The following is a 21,433-nucleotide window of genomic DNA, read 5'->3' on the forward strand; positions in this document are numbered from 1 at the left end:
TAATACACAGGGTTTTTTCTTTGAGATAAATTCCTCTGCTGCCTCCATACAGTATATAAAAGTTACAAACTTGCAGCCTATTTAAAACCAATACCTATCATACCAGCTGTGGAGGTGTATATGCACTCATACATTTATACACATGCTAAACCCCAAAACACACACAGATCTACGGTATTATACTGTGGAACAGTGTAATAGAGAGGAACCAAACCACATCTCTCTGCAGAGGAAACATCATTGTTGCATTTCTCTTCCACATTCCATACTGAGCTGCTCTGGTGTATCCCTTATTGCATCTAGGATGCTGTTTGAGGAAAATCAACATGTCTTCAGTCTTTGTTATTTAGATACCTCCCTAGTCGATGACAAAACCAGTTTCTCTCCATTCTTCTTTGTAGATCTCTCCATGCCTTTCCTACCAAACAACCAGGAAGACACCTTTGTGTTCAGCACAGGCTACAGTGAAGTCATTATTCCTTGCCGTGTGACAAACCCCAATGCCACGGTCTCTCTTCATGAAAAGAGGGTTAATGATCCAGCCCCTGGAGTGTATTTTCCACAGCAAGGCTTTAAAGGGCAGTTTGAAGACAAGGCCTACATCTGCAAGGCAACGATAGAAGATGAAGAGTTTGAGTCTGAAACATTCTATGTTTACAATCTCCAAGGTGATCTTGGATCAATGTTTACATGTTTTCATTATTATGCACAGCATTAGCCAGTGTGTGGAGCAGAAAGGATTCTCTGAATGAAAACAAGACATCATCCTATATAGGGGTGCATTAGGAATAGCACTTAGACTTCTATATGCTTCATAGTTCTTTTACAGCCCTCTCTAAGTGGTTTACAGAGTTAGCATATTACCCCAACAATTCTGGGTCCTCATTTTACCCACCTCAGAAGGATGGAAGGCTGAGTCAACCTTGAGCCAATCAGAATCGAATTACTGGCAGTCAGCAGAATTGGTGTACGTTCTAACCACTGCACCACCTAGCAATGGGAATGCCACACACAAGCCCTATATTTTTTTAAAAAAAAATCCTTGTGTTCATCTGAAAAAGAAAGAGCGGATTCTGCTCATTGCTGCCTGGAATCATTCTGGTGGGTGGAATTGACAGACCTTGTGTATCTGCTTCACTAAAAACCTTGAGCAAGCTTTGCAAAGAGATCCTTCTTTACTTCCTTTGGAAAAAAAAATACCTCAGTTTTCAGTGAGAGCACATTCCTTAAACAACTGAGAAGTGAACATCATTACTTGCCAAAGTAATGGGCTACTCTTTGGTACTTGAGCAGGGCTGATACGTCTATTATAGGAAGCTGATCTGTTTGATCTGACCTATAATACTTAAACTGCTTTGCATCTAGGGCGTGTGTCTGATTATTATAATGTGAATGTATTTTTCTGACTTGTCTTTCAGCCTGAAGTTGAGGAAATGGTCATGTCAGGTCACCTTGTTGATTTGGCAGAGCAGAGACATACTCAGATCTCCCTTGTGATTAAATTCAAAGCCAGACCAAGGCCTTTGCCCTGTTCTCCACAAGATTTTAAGATTTTAGGCTCTAAGAGAAGAGAATGTATCTACCTCAGGGTTGAACTATGGAATCCTTGGTGCTCTCTGAACTTCGTTGTTTGCTTGCAAACATTTTATTACCCAACTAAGTAACATCATCAGCCTGAGTGTGTTACCTAGTTGGATAATGAAACATCTGCAAGCAAACAACTAAACCCATAGAGCATCAAGAACTCCACTTTAGGGAGTCCTCTCGTTGCACTGTAGTTCCGTACTGGGCTAGTTATTATTTACTGTTAACATCTTATGCTTTATTAATATTGAAGTTTTTAAATTTTCTATGTAGTGAAACCCACAGAAAACAATGTTCTCACCCTGAGACAGCAGCATATTGATTGAGCATGCTGCAGTTGTTTTTTTTCATATAAGTTGCTGTGAGCTAAGTTTCTTCCCTATTCACTAGTTTTGTTCTTTTATAGTTCCTCCTCCTACATCCTTCATCAATGTTTCTATCAGTGCGTTGCAAACTATTTTGAAACAAGGTGAAAATATCGTTGTGACATGTACAGTAAGAGGCGTTGAGCTGATCGGTTATATCTGGAGTTATCCTGGACAGACGGTAAGCAAGTAGACATAGATCTTAGTGTGAGTGTTTGCATTTGTGTCTGTGTTTTCAAATACCCACAACACTGTCTTATGCCCTAGGATATCAAACCATGTAGTACGGCGATATTACTATTATTTATCCTTATCTTTCAAGTTACCTATTCCTTTACCATTTTATGACTATCACTTAGTTGTTATGATTTGTGCTGCTTGTTTTATTTAGTATCTTATGGTTCTCACTGAGTGTTCCATCTTATTATTCATGATGATTGGATTATGATTGTGATCACGATTTATCCCCTGATGCTTCTATGTACATTGAGAGCTTATGTACCAGAGACAAATTCCTTGTGTGTCCATACACACTTGGCCAATAAAGAATATCTATTGTAGTCATAGGAAATAAAATAGACTCTGAGATATCTTCTCTACAGACGTATGCTTAGATATTACTGCAAAATGGCAATTAAACATTTGGTCCGCTAAGCAAAACAAAGAAATTTCCTTTCTTAATTATTATAGAAATAACTGCAGATGTTCTTTCCTAATCACAATAAAGCCAAAATAACAACATGTGTATTGGATTCTCCTCTGTGCATCTGAGGTTGTCGATATGACAAAGCAGTATTCCACAGATATTTTCTGCTGCAACTCATGTCTGTTTTTAAAAATGCAACATGGAATCTGAGAAAGATGTGCATTTTATCATCCAGAGTAGCAGATTTATATTTTTATTACTATCAAATATCCCCATTTAAAAAGTGTTCTACAAAAGAGAATTAGCCTTCTCTGCTGGAGGAGAGAAAAGGTATACCGTGACTTTATCATATATATTTCAGGTTCGCTACTGGTAGGTTTTCTCCTGAAATCTTGTGTGTCACATGTGCCATACTAACAAGACAGAAACAATTGTCATATTTTCACAGTAAAGAAAATATATTAAATGAAAGCATGTCATCATTTGAGGTTCCAAAATGTTACATTCATTGTTGTTTGAGCTTTGGAAACTCTGTATTACTGCCTCTGCATTATTTTTACTATCTTTTACAGGTAGGCAAGGAGGTAAAACCCGTGACACATATTGCTCCAGGAGTCAAACATTATACTAGTTCCGTCCTAACCATTCCAAATGCAGAATTGGATGATCAAGGTCTATATGCATGTGAGGCCACGGACACGTATTTTGGACAAAAAGAAGAAAAAAATATCTTTATCAGAGTGATTGGTATGTGGGTGAAATATTTTTCTTAGTCATCAGGTTGATACCAAATCTTCCTCAAATAACTTTTATGGCTATAGGCATTTCATTAGTATACATAGTACTGATTTTTATAGGCAACATTGGAAAACAAATCTCTCTTAATTCATTCCCACTGAAAAATAATAATACAGGTAGTCCCCTGCTTACAACAGTTTGTTTAGTGACCATTCATAGTTACAACTGCACTGAAAAAAGTGGCTTATGTCCATTTTTCACACTTACAACCGTGGCAGGATCCCCATGGTCATATGATCAAAACTCAGATGCTTGACAATTGCTTCATATTTATGACAGTTGCAGTATCCTAGGATCAAGGTCATTATCTTTTGCAACCTCCTGGCAAGCAAAGTCAATGGGGAAGCCAGATTCATTTAACAACCATGTGACTAACTGAACTGTATTGATTCACTTAACAACTCTGGCAAGAAGTGTCATAAAATAGGGCAAAACTCCAAAGTGTTTCACTTAGCAACAGAAATTGTGGGCTCAGTTTGGTTGTACATCGAGGACTACCTGTAACCGATCTTGCTTTTTGCTTTTTATCTCTGTATTTAATGTTTTTATACTTTACATATTAACCATTGCAATTATTCACTTAACAAAAGTGGCAAGAAAAGTCATAAAAAGGGGCAAAATTCACTTAACAAACATTTCACTTAGCAACATTAGTTTTGGGCTCAACTGTGGTCATAAGTCGAGAACCACCTGTAATGTGTAAATCAGTTTACCAGTATCATTTTGTTTTGTTTAAGAAATGCACATTTGTCGTAAGACTATAAACAAAATTACAAGGCATCTCTCATATTTTGCTCAAGATGTCAACTATTTTTTTCCCCAGATAAAAACATAGATTGCCTAAGTGGCACAGGAGTTTGGTTTTTTTTAAAAAAAATTAAATTGAGATTGTGTTTCAGATTCTGGTTTTCTTTCACAAAATTTATGTAATAGATATGTCAAGCTTCAGCTCAAACGCCTCACAAAAATAGCAAAACAGTATTTTCCTTATTGGAAATACTATGCCTAATAGTATTATTCATTCAGAAACACTGAATAATATTTGCTTGCAAAGTTAATCAAAATAATGCTTTGTGTTGAAGAAGAACTAAAAAAAAGTAAGGAATTTCTAGGCAAAAGCTGGGTTTTGACATGAGAGAATTAACTATGTGAGTAGCCAATGTTACCACTGCAGTTGTCTAAAATTTTGATACGTTTTGGTACTGAGAGGAACTTCTGTTTCAGAACAGTTGCTATGTCTCTGAAACAAGCAAGCCACCAAAAATAAAAAGCAGCCTATTTTGAAGATCAGCTTGTCCCCTGCTAAAGGGCAAGGGATTTTTTTTTCTAGGCTCCAAGAAAGAAAATAGATATTCCAGGTTGTCTAATACAACTCACCTTGGACCAATCCAAAACTGTAAAAAGGAGGTAATAAACAGGATCATCAAATTTGCTGTGCTTTATATCTCATTTAAAAAAAGAAGGTAGTGTGGCAGTACAATACAAAGCAGCGATAAGTGATTTCTGTTCTGTGATCAGTTAAAATAAAACTTTAAAAAGAAACTCATCCTAACATCAATAGCATTCAGTTATAGCAATAGTAACTCTATTAATTGAACCATGAGCTTTCTTCACACACGTTCTATCTAGCAAAACAGTCTGGCCCTTTTTAATTTTTATTTTTGCCCCTTTTTTTTAAAAAAAAAGCTTAATTACAGAAAGGCTAAGTAAGTCCAGGTTACAGTTTTTATAAATTAGAATAGTAATGTTAAATGGAAGCTCTTTCACACATAGTTTTATGCTGCTTATTAAAATAGTCAATTTGTGCTAAAACAGAGAGCCAATTAACTATCATTAACTCACATTGTGAAGCCCAAAAAATTAATATAGGTCCATTTGTGTTTTGTTTTTTTTCGGTTCACCTTTTCTGACGCAGAGCGTGGCTTTGTGACTTTTCACACTGTTCTGAATGAGACCGTATTTGCAGAACTGCACAAAAGTCACACCTTTTTGATACAGATTGAAGCCTATCCAACTCCAACCATTGTCTGGTTTCAGAATAACAAGACCCTGAATTCTGAGAGCAACAGTGATTTTGCTATCAACAGCAGGAATTTGTCAGAAACCAGGTAAAGTGTTTCCTCTCAATATTTTAGCATGTGCAGCGCTGAGCCATCTATTATTTGTAATTGATGTAGTGTATACATCATGGACAGGTATCTATCCTCCCTTTACTAAGAAAAATCTAGTATTGTTAGTGTATTTTATAAAACTTTGCACCCATGTGGAAAAAATTGATAATAGTAATAATATAAAGATAAGGGAAATATTTTTGTTTCTCTTTCTCTGTAGGCATTGGTCCAATATAAATCAAGCATCCAGGAGCTTATATTTCCTAAATCATAAATCAGAATGGGATGGCACATTATATTTAAGTCAGTTCTCATTTAATAAAGGAAAATGTAAAGGTTCCCCTCACACATATGTGCTAGTCGTTCCTGACTCTAGGGGGCAGTGCTCATCTCCATTTCAAAGCTGAAGAGCCAGCGCTGTCCAAAGATATGTGGCTGGCTTGACTAAATGCCGAAGGCACACGGAATGCTGTTACCTTCCCATCAAAGATGGTTCCTATTTTTTCTACTTGCATTTTTACATGCTTTCGAACTCCTAGATTGGCAGAAGCTGGGACAAGAAACGGGAGCTCACTCTGTTACGTAGCGCTAGGGATTCAAACCGCCGAACTGTCTTAGCCACTGAGCCACCCTTCATTTAATGTAATCACTTCATTTAATCATTTAATACATGATGCCAAATTCTAGTTTAACAAATATCACAGTTCATTCTGGCTTAACTAAAATGGGTTTCTCTCTTTGAGTGGAAAGTATGCCCCTTAAAAGTAACATAATTTTTGCCTCCATATAAGCTCCATTATCTCGACCGTTGCAAGATTCTCTTTTTTTCCCCCTCCAGGTATCAAACTACTTTGACCCTTGTAAGGGTGAAAGCAAGTGAAGGAGGTTTGTACACTGTCCGAGCATTTCATGAAGATGACTTCAAAGAGCTCTCCTTTTATTTGCAGATTAATGGTGAGCACACCTCCTCACAATCAATCAGTTTTATTTACGCCAAAAGTATCTCTTGGCAAAGATTATATTTTATTCAACCTATTTTTATTTTAAGTCATATTTTAAATATATCAGGACGGAGCAATTAGTTTTCACTTAAATATACCAAGAGTAGGGTGAATCACCACGTGTGTGGGGTGGGTGTGCTATAACAGCTATAACTTGAGGACCTGGTCGTAAGTAGGATTTAACTTTCTTCCAGAGCCAATTTTAGAACGGGATAGTCTTGGCTATCGAAAGACAATATATTTCCCCTTGAGCAAGGATGGGGATGGGGGAGAAAAATCACTTGTAGCTTCCTTGACTAGCCACACCCCTGCTTGGAACTTCTGTTCAAAAGCTGTAGCTATTGGCTATCATTTGTCAATGTTAATGAGAGTACTCAAAGACAGTCCACTGGCAGAAACTGGCAGAATGAAGGACAGGCATGTGTTGGGGTCTCTGGTTGAAAACATAATCGTATTTCTGGCCGATGCCATCTGGGGAATCAAAGAAATTGACTGTCCTCTTTTGTTCTGGTCTTTTCAGAACCTGAAAAAGATGAGGGCAGTTTGGAAAAAGAAGCAAGTTGTGAATGTCCGCACATTCCTCCTTTATCAGCTACAGCTGAACATTAGCACGCAGTAGGGTGTCTCTGGTACGCTTGCAGCTCCTTCATGCAGGCTAATCAAACGATGAGGGGACTCTCATTAAAATAAGGAGCTTGAGAGGCTCCTTTCATCAGTCATGCTTTCCAAATATATTCTTCTTCTCTCCTGCTCCTGTTCAATAAAAGCCTTGCTTCCATCTAGCGGTTGTTTGGATGATTACAGTCTAAACAGGGGAGCCATGGAGTTGGGTTCGAAGGCAAGACAGACTGAATATTGCAAAATCTGTATAATGGGATTTGAAAGAGAAGAATTTGGGATTTTATGATTTCCTTATCCTTATATTTATCCAAAATATAAACATAAATAGGAGAAATTGTAGTATTGGAGAAATAATAATAAGGAAGGCTCAGGAGTTCAGCCGGTTCGGACTGGTTCGGGCAAACTGGATGCTAATTTTGCATTTGGTTTGCCAAACCAGTTGTTACAAGGACTGGCTGTCCCCACCCATCTCGCCCCTCCCAGGAGTCTCCATGTGGCCAGTGAAAGTACAGGGCCCGCACAGATGCTCTGGGAGGGTGAACAATGGGCCTACTGGAAGTTCTGGAAGTCAAGAAACAGGGCTATTTCCGGCTTCCAGAGGGACTCCAGAACTTGGGAGAGGACGTTTTTGCCCTCCCGGAGGCTCGAGAAAAACCTCCAGAGTCTGGGAAGGGCAAAAACAGACACACACACCCCCATGTCAAGGCTGAGTAAGCCATGCCCCCCATGGCCACGCCCACCCAGCAACCGGGCAGAGAACCTGTTGCTAAAAATTTTCAATCCCACCTCTGGGAAGGCTGTCTTAAAGTATCATGGGGGACATGGATTAGAAAGTAGGCCTTCTCTTGTGCAACCTCCAAATTGCATAACATTCTGTCCCCAGAGCCTGGCTCACAATGTTTCACATCTCAAAAAGATGCTAAAGCCTTTTATTTAATAAGGGAGATTATAATGTCTAAGATAAATTTATGGGCCATAGTGTATTCTTTATTGCTTTTTGTTTTAATGTTCCTTTTATTTTTATTGTTCTAAACTTCCCAGAATTGTTGGATTGGGTGTCTTCTTTTTTTCTTTTTGGCTGGGGAAGAATGGTGGCTAATAAATAAATGGGTCATTTTATCTTCTAATGCAATTTTCATTCGACACTGTTCTCAAGGGCTTCTTATGCCTCTTGAGCAAAAAGCTTCTTCCTTCCCTAAAGCTGTCACTTTCTAGTGGGTCTTGAAATTGTCCCATTAAGGAGTAGAACAGTTTCCCATTCTTCCTTCCAAGTGCGCAGTGTGGTTGTTATTGTTACTCCAGACTTTCCTTTGTCATGTGTTACTGTCCATGTCCAGCTCCCTGGCTCAAAGTTAGTAAAAACTACTCAGAAACTCAACATTGCATGACAAGAATTTTAATGCAGGGCCATCTGTGGGAGATAAAACAATGGGAATTTTATTTTATTTTTAAAGTTAAATTGGGAGCCACAACGGTGCAGCTGAAACTGCATCATTTTTTATGAGACCCACATGTGCAACATTACTAAATGGGCTTCAACCATAAAGTTGTGGGTGCCATCTTGACATTTAATTATTAGAATAAAGCTGCTTTAACAAGCTAACTTGCTGTCTGACAACAGGAAGTGGAGATCCTTAGTTTCTCTATGACCATTTAATTAATTAAAGGATTTAATTATTTTTTTCTGGCTTTCCCACAGTTTAACAATTACTTATCCTTGTACTTCTTAGCTAAAGTGATTGTAATTATAGTCTATTCCTATTCATCTAAAGGGTTCTGGTTAGATTCATACAACGTGCTAATCTGAAGCCTAAAAGCTGCATTATAGCCTAGCATATCATGTAAACCCATTTTTTATTACTCAAAAACTATGGTTTATGATTCCGCATACCTAGCCAATTGTTGTTTATGCAATCATTGTTAAGTAAAATCTTGGCATGTTATCTTAGTGGATATTTGCAGTGGTTCACATGAATGAAAATCATATTGCTCCTTCAGTCTGCCTTTTATGGGGGGTGGAAATTTTCTCCCATTGCTATGCATGCATTAAAATGTGTCTTCTAAAGTGTGGCAGGACCACTGTGTCCATACCAGGTCTGAGTAATAGGTATTAATGTAGCCGTGTTTTCTTAGATTTAATGTGATCCTTAATTTACTCACAGGCTCTGTAACTATAGTGCATCATTTATTTGCAATCTTCCAAGTAGCAATATTGCTCAATAACTGGAAACTGTGTATGTCTCCAGAACTTTAGGGGATTTCCTAATGAAGTTCATTCCAGAGGTTCATGAATATGAAACCAAAAGCACTCAGTTTAAAAAATTCTAAAAAATAAATAAATTATAGGGTAAGTGGAATATCAGTTGAGCAAGATATAGCAGTGAATTTAAACGCCATGTTTCTGACTCATAAAGTACTTTTTGTACTGTATTGTTCATTTTTCAGGAAAACAGTTTCCCTTGCAAAAACAGTATACCCCTATCACCAATCATTTGTTATCTCATATTCTTTTCTCCAATATAACCAGTCCCAGCTACAGTGATTGAACTGAGAGACAGTAGCAACAAAACAAATGGTGAGCAAACAGTGATTTGTACTACAGAAGGAATGCCCCAACCAAAGGTTACCTGGTATACCTGTAATAATGACAAATGGTAAGGAGAACATTTGCACCAAACATACTGTATTGAGTGCTTTTGCATGTAAAGCCCTGGGTGGGGAGAACAGCAGGAAAGAACTTGTCATGGGATTTCGCTGCAGACCAGTCTTTTTATAATTTCATTATACATGAGGTAAATTCATATCTTGTTATTGGTTAGAGCATGATTTGAATCTCACAAGAAGTAAAATAAGCATCAAAATGCTTCAGTGCTTTCATAGGAATAAGGTTATCTAGCATTCCAAGCCCCCAATTCCAGCAAGTTATCTTCCATTCCTCCCCTTCATTTTTTCAATTGACCATCAACTTTCCACAGTTACTGAGCATATTCAGTCCTTCTTTGGGATGGTTCTGTTATCCCATATATATTTTTGAAGGGGTGTGTGGAAGAGGAGATGTTTACTTCCACAAACCTTCCCCAATCATCCCTGTGGTGTCACAGTGGCCGTTTTTGGCCAAAATTATTGGCCATTTTGCTTTTTTCCATAAATACTCTGAGAGAACTGCAAAATAATTATAAGAATAATAGCTGCTGCTCTTTGGCTTGCCCATAGATGCCTTTGTGGTTACAGTTCTCTGTTGCTTTATGATTGAATATCTTTTTCCTAAGCTAAAAGGCCTCAGTTCTTATGACTTTTCTTCATAGGAAATTTCTGAATTCTTAACCATTTTGCCCCTTTCTGCACATGCAATATATTTTTTGAAATGTGGTGACCGGAGCAGTATATTTCAAGTATGGACACACTTAAGACTTTTCTTTTAATTGAATTTGTGTTCTGTCTTCCTTCCATCATGGATACCAAAGGGACATCCAAAGAGTTCCCAAGTGCTCCTCTCCTGTCCAACCAGACTACAAGATCTTTTTACTTTAGGAATATGCCTGAAATACATGTTTGCATGCCCTGCTCTGGGTTGAATAATTCACTCTGTAATAGGATAGTTTGAGAAGCTAAGCATGAATGTACAGAACCTACTTCTGAGAAAACCTTTAGTGGGACTAACCTTTAGATATGCAGACAAAGGAATATGCTACAGTAGAGATGTAACATATTACTCAATGTGATGGAGGCACTGGTCAAACTCTCTTTGATTGCTTTCCGAAACAGGTGTGCGGGGAAAACTACTATGATCCTGGGAAACACCTCAGAAGAAATGAATCTGCAAACAAATTTCACTTATGAAGATGACCGAAAAGTATACATTGTGACAAGCAAGCTCCATTTCCACAGAGTAGATGAACCTATCTTTATCCAATGTGCAGCTCAAAATCTCCTTGGTGCACACACTCAGCAAATCACCCTGGTTCCATATAGTGAGTCCTGCAATAACCATCTTATTGTTTTTGACACACATGTAGATATGCAAGAGTGTTATTATACTGCCGTGGGCAGAAGTGGTTTTGTGTCCCCTAGCTGTACCATACATTGGTGATAACTGTGGGTAAATTCCAGTTTAGTTTTCATCCAGCATTATCCCAGTTAGTCCCCATATTCAGATCACAGCAAGCATAATCGCCACTCAGCTAAACTAGCAAAAATATAGCTTAATGCTATTTAATAAACATCAGTACATGTCAAAAACAAAAACATGAAACAGGCAGGGAAAGAAAAATATATGAACAACAGGCAAAAAAAATTACATTATATATGTATCTATCAAAAAGCACAAAAGTTTTCAAAATTACTAACAACAATACTGTGGGTAATTGGCATGGACAGACTAAAAAGAAATATGGTAATATTAAGTCTCTGTAAACCTTGAAGGTGAAAAATGGATTAAGAATCTAAATATGTATATTGGGACAGCATTGGCCATAAATGTATATGTAAATTTAATAATTCTGTTTACGTTTCTTGTTTTAGATCCACCTTTTAAAGTGATCGTTATTTCAGTAATCGTGGCTTTTGTGATTCTCATGGTTCTTTTCCTGGTGATCCTCATTTTCTTGTGGCGAAAAGTAAGAATTTGCTTTTAGCCCTTAGTGTCTCAGACTATTAAGTTCTCAGCTTTTGAATAATTATGCTGAATTTCAGAGAATGATTGGCTGAACAAACTCCTGAAGCCATAGGAATAATAGCTCTAAAAATAATAGTTGATTTGCTTAACTTATTATTATTATGAACTGTAAGTCTACTATGCCAAGGTTCTGAGAATAATCTGAAATACCAATCAGAGTTTACAGTACTTATAAAACTCCCCATAATGTAGGACAAGTACGTACTTGTCTATAGGATTATTAATGTTCTTTTTTTATTTTGAAATTATATTCTCAATTTTCTTAATGACAATGTGTCAACTTTTAAAATGTGTAACTATAATCAAAATGATAACGTCAAAAAGGGAATGAGCATTCTTCAAGTTTGTAAAAGAATTTTTAGCTTTATAGTATGGAAACAAAGCTAATGGAGCTGCTTTTAAATGGCTGTTTTGGGGTCCCAGTGAATGGGTGGGATAAGTTACAGGCTGCTACCCTTATTCAAAGACCCGTTGATTTATGTGCAGAAACTTCTGCTGATATTGTAATGTACCACTTGAGCTACTTTAGCTGTCTTATGGAAGGGAGGGAGGTAGCACCCTTCCTTGGAGAAAGGCCTTTGTACGTAGGGACAGACTATAGGTTGGGTGTGCAATAATACCTTGTGCAAATTGTACAAGGAGGAGATCTCCAGATTGAGCCTCTTCTTGCAGTGTGCTGCATCTACCATCTTCTAAATCTTTTGTTTCCTTCTACCAGAAGCCTCGATATGAAATTCGCTGGAAGGTGATTGAATCCGTCAGCTCCGATGGGCATGAATATATCTACGTGGACCCTATGCAGTTGCCTTATGATTCCAGCTGGGAAGTCCCAAGGGACAGGCTGGTTTTAGGTGAGAAGAGGAGGAGCAGGATAAGAGAGACATTTAATACATAGAAGCCAAATGCCACTAAATACCACCCTTGCAAATACCACCCTTGCACCCTGTATGACAAAGATAGCATTCTTGCAATTAAAATTAGGGGTTTTTTAAAAATGGAATTCTATGTGGAACAGAAAGACTTAACCCACAATGAAACCATTTTATTGATTCTTCTCCATGACAGTTAGGGGGATAAGAGTTCATTTGTATGAGGTTAAAGGAGGTTGCATTCAGAATTCCAGGTCTGAGTTTCGTTTCTCACCAGATGGCTCTTAGACTGTGAAGCCTCATCCTTTGATCTACAGCATATTTTTCAGAGACTTTTAAAGGATGCTGAAAGATGGGTGACAAGGCATAACTATATTCAGATTGTAATATAATATGCATTACTTAATATTATGGGAAAACCCAGTATTTCACATTTATTTATCTATGTGGTGAGGTGATTCATAAACATGGAAGAACAGGGCTGGGAATAAGATGAAGGCTGAATCGGGAAGAACAAAAAGAGGTTGCCAAGGAGACATCAGCCATGTTAATGGCAGAGGAGAAAGCCCTTACATTGGGGGCTTGGAAAAATAATCAGCAGTTTGTATAAACAATATACATTGCAGTACTCTAGATAAAATGTAGTTATTAAATTGTATTGCATGAATATCATAACAGTGGCCTTGACAGTTAAGACTATAGTAATGAAGGAGGAATGTTGGTATGTTTTATAGTTTCTACAGGCGCGCACAATGACTGAGGAGGCAACTGGTTCTAAAAACTATTAGGCCAATCCCGTGCTAGGATTCCTAGAAGGAGCTTGTGGTCAGTCAGCAGTAGGAACGGGCAACCATACAAGTAGTAATGGAAATGTTTTACTCCTGCTACGACAGCTAATGCCTCCTTATCCAGCTGGCTTCAGGCTTGGATAAGGTGCGGGAGTAAAACGCTATAGGGGCTTCTGACCCGTCAGGATATGAATGACTCAAGACAGCCCCAACCCCAAAGGGATAGGGGTCAGAATCCAGCACAAGGGGTAATTTTTCATTGTATTGGGCCAAAACGGGCGCGAAGTCAACAGTTCCTTGACTGCCGTGAGTGCATGTGCCTCGTGGCTCACCAAGGCCATTGTGTGGAGCTGTCCAACAAACTATGGAGTGGCTCCGTAACAGAGGCCTTATGAGGGGTGAAAGAGGAATAGAAATTTAGGAGGCCCAAAAGGCCTGCAATTCGGCCTTAATGGAGGGCACCAGCGCTGAGGTGATGGCGTCGATTTTAGCCGGCGTTGGGTGGATGCCATATTGGTCAATCAAATACCCCAAGAATTCCACCTCAGGGAACCCTAGGTGGCACTTAGCATGTTTTAAATGGAGGCCGGAAGCACGGAACTGCGTCAAGATGGCCTGAAGGGTTTCAATGAGTCCTGACCAATCAGCTGCAGCGATCAGGACATCATCAAAATAGTAGGTGACCCTGGGGATGCCATGGAGCAAGCGCTCCATTAAACTCTGGAAGATGCCTGGGACAACACTAATACCGAATTGCAGGCGCCGGCATTTGAAAGCGCTGCGGTGTGTGACGATAGTCTGTGCAGCCACGATTTCATTCTCAACTGGGAGTTGTTGGTATGCCTGCGCTAGATCCAGCTTGGTGAATACCTTACCTTGGCCCAGAGAAAGCAAAACGTGTTGCATGACTGGCACAGGGTAGGGATGTGCCTGCAACGCCTTATTTACGGTTGACTTATAGTCCGTGCAGATCCTAATGGATCTGTCAGATTTAAGTGGAACCACAATAGGCGTCTCACACCTGGAGTGATCTACCGGCTCCAAAATCCCTTGGGCCAGTAGTTGATCAAGCTCGGCATCGACTTTTTCTCTCAATGCGAGCGGTATCTGTCGGGCTTTAAGGCGGATGGGTGCCACCTGAGGGTCAAGATTGAGGGAAAGGGGGGGTGCCCTTGTAAGTGCCTAAGGATGGGTCAAACGCATCAGAGAATTCTTGGATTAGGGAGTCGAATTCATTCGCCAGTAGGGTCAAATGAATACCCGAGATAGACAGCCCTAAAGCACAGAACCAATCAAGTCCTAGTAAGGAAGCTAGAGGGTTCTGCACAACTATGAGAGGCAGAAACCCCTTGAAACTGCCGTATTGTATCAGGAAACGGCCGCAGCCGACAATAGGAATGGGGTTCCCCTGATAGTCTCTCAAGCAGAGGTGGACGGGCGCAGCTGGTGGTGATGGAGATGAGGTAGAAGGCTGTGCAAGGTATCCAAGACATGATGGACCTTGTGGAGCCCATGTCCAGTTTCATGGAGCAGGGCTGGCCCTCAAAGGAGATCTGGAGGTGCAGCTTACCACGACCTCCCAGGGGAGTTGAGGCAGAGTCAATAGCCCACTCAGAACGGGTGTCCTCCGAGTCTCCAATAGTGAAACAACTCTGACGCCTGGTGGCGGGTGGGCAAGCGGTGCATTGGGGAGAGTTAGCAAAGTCAGTGGGCTGGTGATCAGCAGTCCCAGAACGGCAGACAGATGCGATATGTCCCTTCTTCCCACATTTTTGGCAAACGGCAGATTTAAACCTGCAGGTGGAATGCAAATGCTTCCCCTCGCAACTCAGACAGCTTCTCCTGTCTTTTTGGGTAGCCGTGCTATTGTAGGTCAGTAGCTTGAAGCGGTCTATGGCTAGATCCACTTCAGATTTGAAGTCATCAGGATCTTGTTGGTAGTGAACCGAGGATGCAGGGGGAAGTGAGACATTTGCCTGGTGGAACCTGAGGAGGTCTGGTGTGGACTGGTCAGCCATCTCGGAGGCGCGAGCCTCATCCACAGTGATTTTCAAAGAGTGTTCTGACTGGGCTAGAATTCGCCAGTGGAGGTTTAGATCTTTTAGTCTGTAAATAAATTGTTCCAGGAGCGCCTCATCCAAGTCAGCAAACTCGCAATGGATGGTGGCCGCTCTGAGGGAAGCAATGTAGTGGCTGATCAATTCCCCTCAGCCTGTACACATTTATGGAAAAACTGTCGCCAAGCGAAACGGGACGGTGTAGGAGCGTAATGAGTTTTTAGCTTAGTGAGGAGCAAGTCTCATGGCATTGTGTGTACTGGGTTCGGGAAGGATAATGCCCGAGCTGTGGCGAACATTTCGGGGCCACAGTAGTTGAGGAAAACTCCCCGCTTCCATTCAAGGGAGAGCCCAGTGAGATTGTGAGCCTGAAGGAAACATTCGAAGTGCTCAAAGAATGCATCCCAGGATTCTGCCTCAGGGCGGAAAGGGGCAAACACAGTCGCAGCGGCCATATCAGGCACTTGAGTTGGGTCCAAATCAAACACCTTCGTCTCCAGTTTTATAGTTTCTACAGGTGCGCGCAATAACTGAGGAGGCGACTGGTTCTAATAACTATTTATTAACATGAAGCTGTTGGAATAGAACAGAACAGAATGGAGGGGCAAGCCCTGCCTGACAGCTATTTATATGTGGGGCTGTCAGGCAGGGAACCAATGAGAGGGTTATTATTTTCCCGCCAGCCGGCAGGCATGTCTCATCCAATCAGGGCTTCTCCCGTGTCCCTCAGCAGCCGCAGTCGTATCTCTGAGGACACAATAGTATGGGTGTTTCTTTAAATTCCATGAAGCTGTTTCATATTAAGGACAGTCCATACAACAATTCTGTCAAGCCCTCCCCATCATAGCTTACCTAAACTGGAGAAATTAATCTCCTGTCTGATAGGGCCAAAACTATAGAGACACCATTAATATCCATTGACCATAGAAGCCCATTTAGAAGAATGTTTTAACATCTCTTAAAAAAAATACAGAGGCCTTATGAGGGATGAAAGAGGAATAGAAATTCCAGCACAGAAAAAGCGAATACCCAACAGCACCAAATCCTATCCCAACTCAACAACCACAACCACAAATAAACCACCAACCCAGCAAATAGTATCTCCATACTCAAAACGTGAACAGAAACGTCCAAACGCTATTTTATTTCGGCTAGATGACACCAACAAACATGATGATATCACTAAAGTCTACAACATTAACAGCAGCTCTCATGCATCAACCATCTCCCCTGATGAAATCATCAAAATTTCCAGAGATGGCCCTGAGTTCAAGAACAGCGACGGCCCAGCGTGACCCCACGGTTTTGTAATACGTTTGCAAAAATGAGTCCAGCAAACACAAATTCATTTATAGAATAAAAACAAGCAACAAATCCAACACCAACCATAATACGTTTCACTCACAGCCTAACCTACCCATACTGCAACATGCCCACTCCCGCGAACACTACTCAGAACTTAAAAGACGCCAAAACCTAGGAAAGACCAACTTGTACATTGACTCTCATGCTGACTGTATCAAAAGTAAGTCTCGCAACCCATGTCCCAACATCCAACCACCCATCCAACACTAAGTATGCATGCCCATAACTTCCTCAATACCAACCACTACTTAACTTAAATACAAGCTAATGAATGCAAGAAACTTTGTAAACAAAATGCCTGAATTCCTCATCTCACTAAATACAGCTATATTTGACATTATATTTGTCTGCAAAACGTGGCTCAGCAAATCCTTCCCTGACTCCATTACCACAATAAGAGACTATCATGTTTACCAGTCCAATCGAGACAGACGTAGAGGAGATGGTATTGCTATCTTCTATAAAAAGTCCCTAAATCTAAAAAATATTCTGTTACACAGAAGCTCGCTCTTTTTGACAGCATTGTCTGCGAGCTGCCCTTAAATAGCACAATTTGCTTCTTACTATGTTACAAAGCCTCTGATTATGATCTCGTACATGTGAACAAGTTAACTTCACTACTAATGTGAATCCATACATGCAACCCTGTACAATGTTGTTACTAATCTGGGGCTGGATCACTAGTAACTAACAACACTGGGCTCAACAACTGCCTTGATCTCATGTTCTGCAACAGTTTAAACTCAATTTATGGACTACAAATAAAACAAATGCTCTGTCTTACACATTGGTAAAAAAAAATCAGAAAACAAAATATAAACTGGACAGATTTGACCTCGAAAATGACCCCCACTCTGTCAAGGATCTTGAAGTACTCCTCTCTAATGATCTGTGCCAGAGCCCACTGTAACAACATTGCCAAAAAAGCATTAAGAGTTGTTAACCTAATCTTATGTAACTTCTCTAGTAATATTGCACTGCTAACTAGAGGATACAAAACATTTGCTAGACCAATTCTCGAATACAGCTCATGTGTCTGGAACCCGCACTGCATATTGGACATTAATACATTTGAAATGATCACCTTAATTAGTAAAATAAACTGGATATAAATTGCAATTTGGGGATTAGGGAAAAGACCTATAAATCTTATTAATAAATTTCTGTTGAGAGCTGGTTATAAAGGTATAATCTCTTTTGGGCCTGAGCAGAGGAGAGGTGAGATAAATAGTAAATAATTTTTAGTTAACTACAATAATAATAAGGAAATGTTGATGGATAATACTTAATGATATACACAGGTGTGTTGTACTAGTAAAAGCAAATCAGACAGAAGCGTTAATTTGTGAGTTGGGGGGGGAAAGGGGAGGGAATGTTAGACATCCTACGAGTTGACTCTTTTTTAGAATATGTTATAAAGATGTAAAGTTATGGTAGACTCATTGATATTGTGAAAGTATGCCAGTAGGTGGTTGTGTCTTTAAATATAAATGATTTTAGATAAAAACAAGTGTAAAATACATAAATTCTAAAATGTACAACTTAATTTGAACGAAGTATATATAATGATTGTGGAAGAAACGCACGAAATGTATTTGTAACCAATGGACACGCTTTCTACAAGATGTAACGAAAGATGATTTGTTTTTTTCTTTTTGTGTGTGTAATAAAAACAATAACATTTTTTTAAAAAAAAAAAAATTGAGTGAGTCCAGAGATATTTCACGAGAAGAGTCATCCACTTCTCTGCTCGCAACAGAATACCTTATGCCACTAGGCTTGAAATTTTAGGCTTAGACAACTTAGAACTATGCCACCTTCAGTTTGACCTAAGCCTAAGTACATAAAATTATCTGCTACAATGTCCTGTCAATGACTACTTCATCTTCAACCACAACAAAACACGAACACACAATAGATATAAAATTAAGGTAAACCACTCCAAACTTGATTGCAGAAAATACAATTTCAGAACAGAGTGGTCAATGCCTGGAATGCACTACTTGACCCTGTGGTTTCTTCCCCAAACCCCCACAATTTTAAGCTTAGACTGTCTACTATTGACCTCACCCCATTCCTAAAAGATCTGTAAGAGGTGCATAAGCACACCAAGTGCCTACCTTCCCTGTCCTAATGTCCCCATATATTCGTATCCATTTCATGTATTCATAATTATGCTTATACTTATATCTGTTATCTTATACATGCTTGACAAGTAAATGCATGAATAAAAATAAAGAAAATAGACAATGTTTGTAGTTAAGAGAAGTTGATGTATTTTATTTTAATTTGATCAGAATTTTTGACTGCTGCAATCTTGTTATGCTCAACTGTTTTATAGGAAGCAAAAATTACAAAGCTATTTGATGTTCTGTTTGCTGCAGGGCGTACGTTGGGCTCTGGAGCCTTTGGCCGTGTGGTGGAAGCAATTGCTCACAGCCTCAGCCATTCCCAGTCCACCATGAGAGTTGCTGTGAAAATGCTCAAGTGTGAGTTTGGACCGTTTCTTCTTCCTCCCAGCACATGGAAATACAAATAATCATGCTGTCTTCCATGCCTGGCTTTCTCCTTTAGGGGGTTTAACAATATGTTGTCATATTCATTGCTTATCTGCAGTAGTGGCCAACATTGTGGAAACCCTTTGGGGAAAGTGTACAGTATTTTTGAGGTTTGATGGCTAATAACACCACTTTTTTTGAGTAGTATCATAAAATTATATATCAATGGAAAGATAACTTAATCAAGAATATAATGCAATAACTTTTATGGAGGATTTGTTATTAGAATAGCAGTTATAAAGAAGAAAAGTGAAACACGTGGAAAAAAAGAGATATACAAAAATTATCACGTCAATTAATACTTAGTTGGGTAACCTTTAGCATGAATTACAGCCTTACAACATCTTCCAACAGAGCGAACCAAATCTTTTAGTTCTGCAGCTGTTATAATGTGAAACCAAGATTGAATGATTGCTTCTATTAACTGGGTTTTATTGCTGGCTATATTTGGCTATCACTTTTCATAGAATACAGATAATTGAACAATCTTTCTTGCATTACATTCTTGATTAAATTATACTCCCATTGAAATGTACTTTTATGGTACTACTGCAAAAAAAGTGATATTATTAGCCAGCAAACCTCAAAAATACACTTTTCCCAAAAGGTTTCTACAATTTTGGCCACTAATGTACCTTCCTATTCAATTATCTTTGGTAGCAATCCCATGGTATAAATAACTGTGTCCTTAATGTATACTGCTATCTAAATAATAGCTTACATGATTAATCTGGTTGAGTATCCAACAAGATCATCCCAATCTTCCTTCATGGATACGCCCAGTGTGGACTGCATTTTAAAGAAATATCTGTATTTCATTACTGTATTCATCCACCCTACAGCCACAGCCCGAAGCAGTGAAAAACAGGCTCTGATGTCAGAACTGAAGATCATGAGCCACCTTGGGCCTCACTTGAACATTGTCAACTTGCTTGGTGCTTGCACCAAAGGAGGTACCGTTTTCATTTTAATCTCTTCAACCCGGATGCCTGTCTCTTCCGTTGCCATTTGCTTCCACGTACTGGAATTGCTCTCTTTTGAATTGGCATGGAGTTTGGCAAATAGATGGAAGATGTTCATGTTTTCATTACTTAATGAGCTATTCCTGTATGACTATTTTCTGAAGAGGACATAACCTGCCTTTTATCACCCTCCCAATTTCCATCCAGTGCAAATAAGAACACTACCATTTACCTCTTTTCAAACCACACATATTTCAGTTTCTTCATTAGAATGTGGACTTTTTTTTTTAAACATCCCAGTTTAATATACAGCCATGGATTTCCCGGGTGGTCTTCCATCCAATTACTGATGATAGTTAACTATGTTTAGCTTTTCAAGATCAGCCAAGGCCAGTTGTGTGCTACCACTTAGTGAGTGCCGTTTGAATGAAACCACCTTTGATGTATAATGAAAGCTCTGTTAGTTTTATTGAATCCATTATACCCACAACTTTATTTGCTACTTTTAATATTATAGAGACTGTCCTGATCACAAAATAAATTCAAATGTTAATGGAGATTAGTTCTGAAAGTCCTCTTTTCTAAATGCATTGCATTAAAATTGCTAGCTGTCTTTCAATTATGCTGATAAGATTATGTAAATAGCCAGGTTTGTAAATAACATGACCATCATCTGATAGAGCTACTGCCACCTACTGAAATGTTTAAAATCACATTATGGCTTACCGTTAAATTATAACTTGCCTGTCCTGCCTACTTTTCCTGGTTTTGAACAGGTTCCAGTGTTAAGGGAGATATGCTAAGCTATGTAATTTGTGCAGGTATTTGCAACTCTTAAAGAAAAAAGAAACATGAAAGCAGTGAGGGGAGACAGGGTACCAGGAGCTGGTTCATATGCTCATCCAGTTAAAAGTTCTTGCTTTGTAGTGGAATAGTCAGCAGATGGCAGATGTGTGATATAAATTCTCCAAGAGACAGCAGCACAAATCTCTCTGTGCAATCAATATGTACTTGATCATTTGTTTACAATCAC

General features: G+C 39.2%; 1 protein-coding gene across 1 annotated transcript in view; it reads left to right on the plus strand.

Moving 5' to 3' along the window:
- Nucleotides 1–21,433, plus strand: part of PDGFRB (platelet derived growth factor receptor beta) — a 105,748-nt gene that overhangs the window by 46,899 nt on the left and 37,416 nt on the right. Inside the window, exons 4-14 of the mRNA XM_014065020.2 lie at nucleotides 402–668; nucleotides 1,991–2,130; nucleotides 3,168–3,342; nucleotides 5,309–5,501; nucleotides 6,343–6,458; nucleotides 9,654–9,780; nucleotides 10,892–11,097; nucleotides 11,648–11,742; nucleotides 12,520–12,652; nucleotides 19,265–19,369; nucleotides 20,281–20,391. Coding sequence (XP_013920495.2) covers nucleotides 402–668; nucleotides 1,991–2,130; nucleotides 3,168–3,342; nucleotides 5,309–5,501; nucleotides 6,343–6,458; nucleotides 9,654–9,780; nucleotides 10,892–11,097; nucleotides 11,648–11,742; nucleotides 12,520–12,652; nucleotides 19,265–19,369; nucleotides 20,281–20,391 — 1,668 coding nt within the window. The remainder of the gene's footprint in view (nucleotides 1–401; nucleotides 669–1,990; nucleotides 2,131–3,167; nucleotides 3,343–5,308; nucleotides 5,502–6,342; nucleotides 6,459–9,653; nucleotides 9,781–10,891; nucleotides 11,098–11,647; nucleotides 11,743–12,519; nucleotides 12,653–19,264; nucleotides 19,370–20,280; nucleotides 20,392–21,433) is intronic.

This window comes from Thamnophis sirtalis, unplaced genomic scaffold (assembly GCF_051295495.1).
Source record: "Thamnophis sirtalis isolate CommonGarterSnake01/CBP01778 unplaced genomic scaffold, rThaSir2_p1.2 scaffold_3, whole genome shotgun sequence".
NCBI classification, from domain to species: domain Eukaryota; kingdom Metazoa; phylum Chordata; class Lepidosauria; order Squamata; family Natricidae; genus Thamnophis; species Thamnophis sirtalis.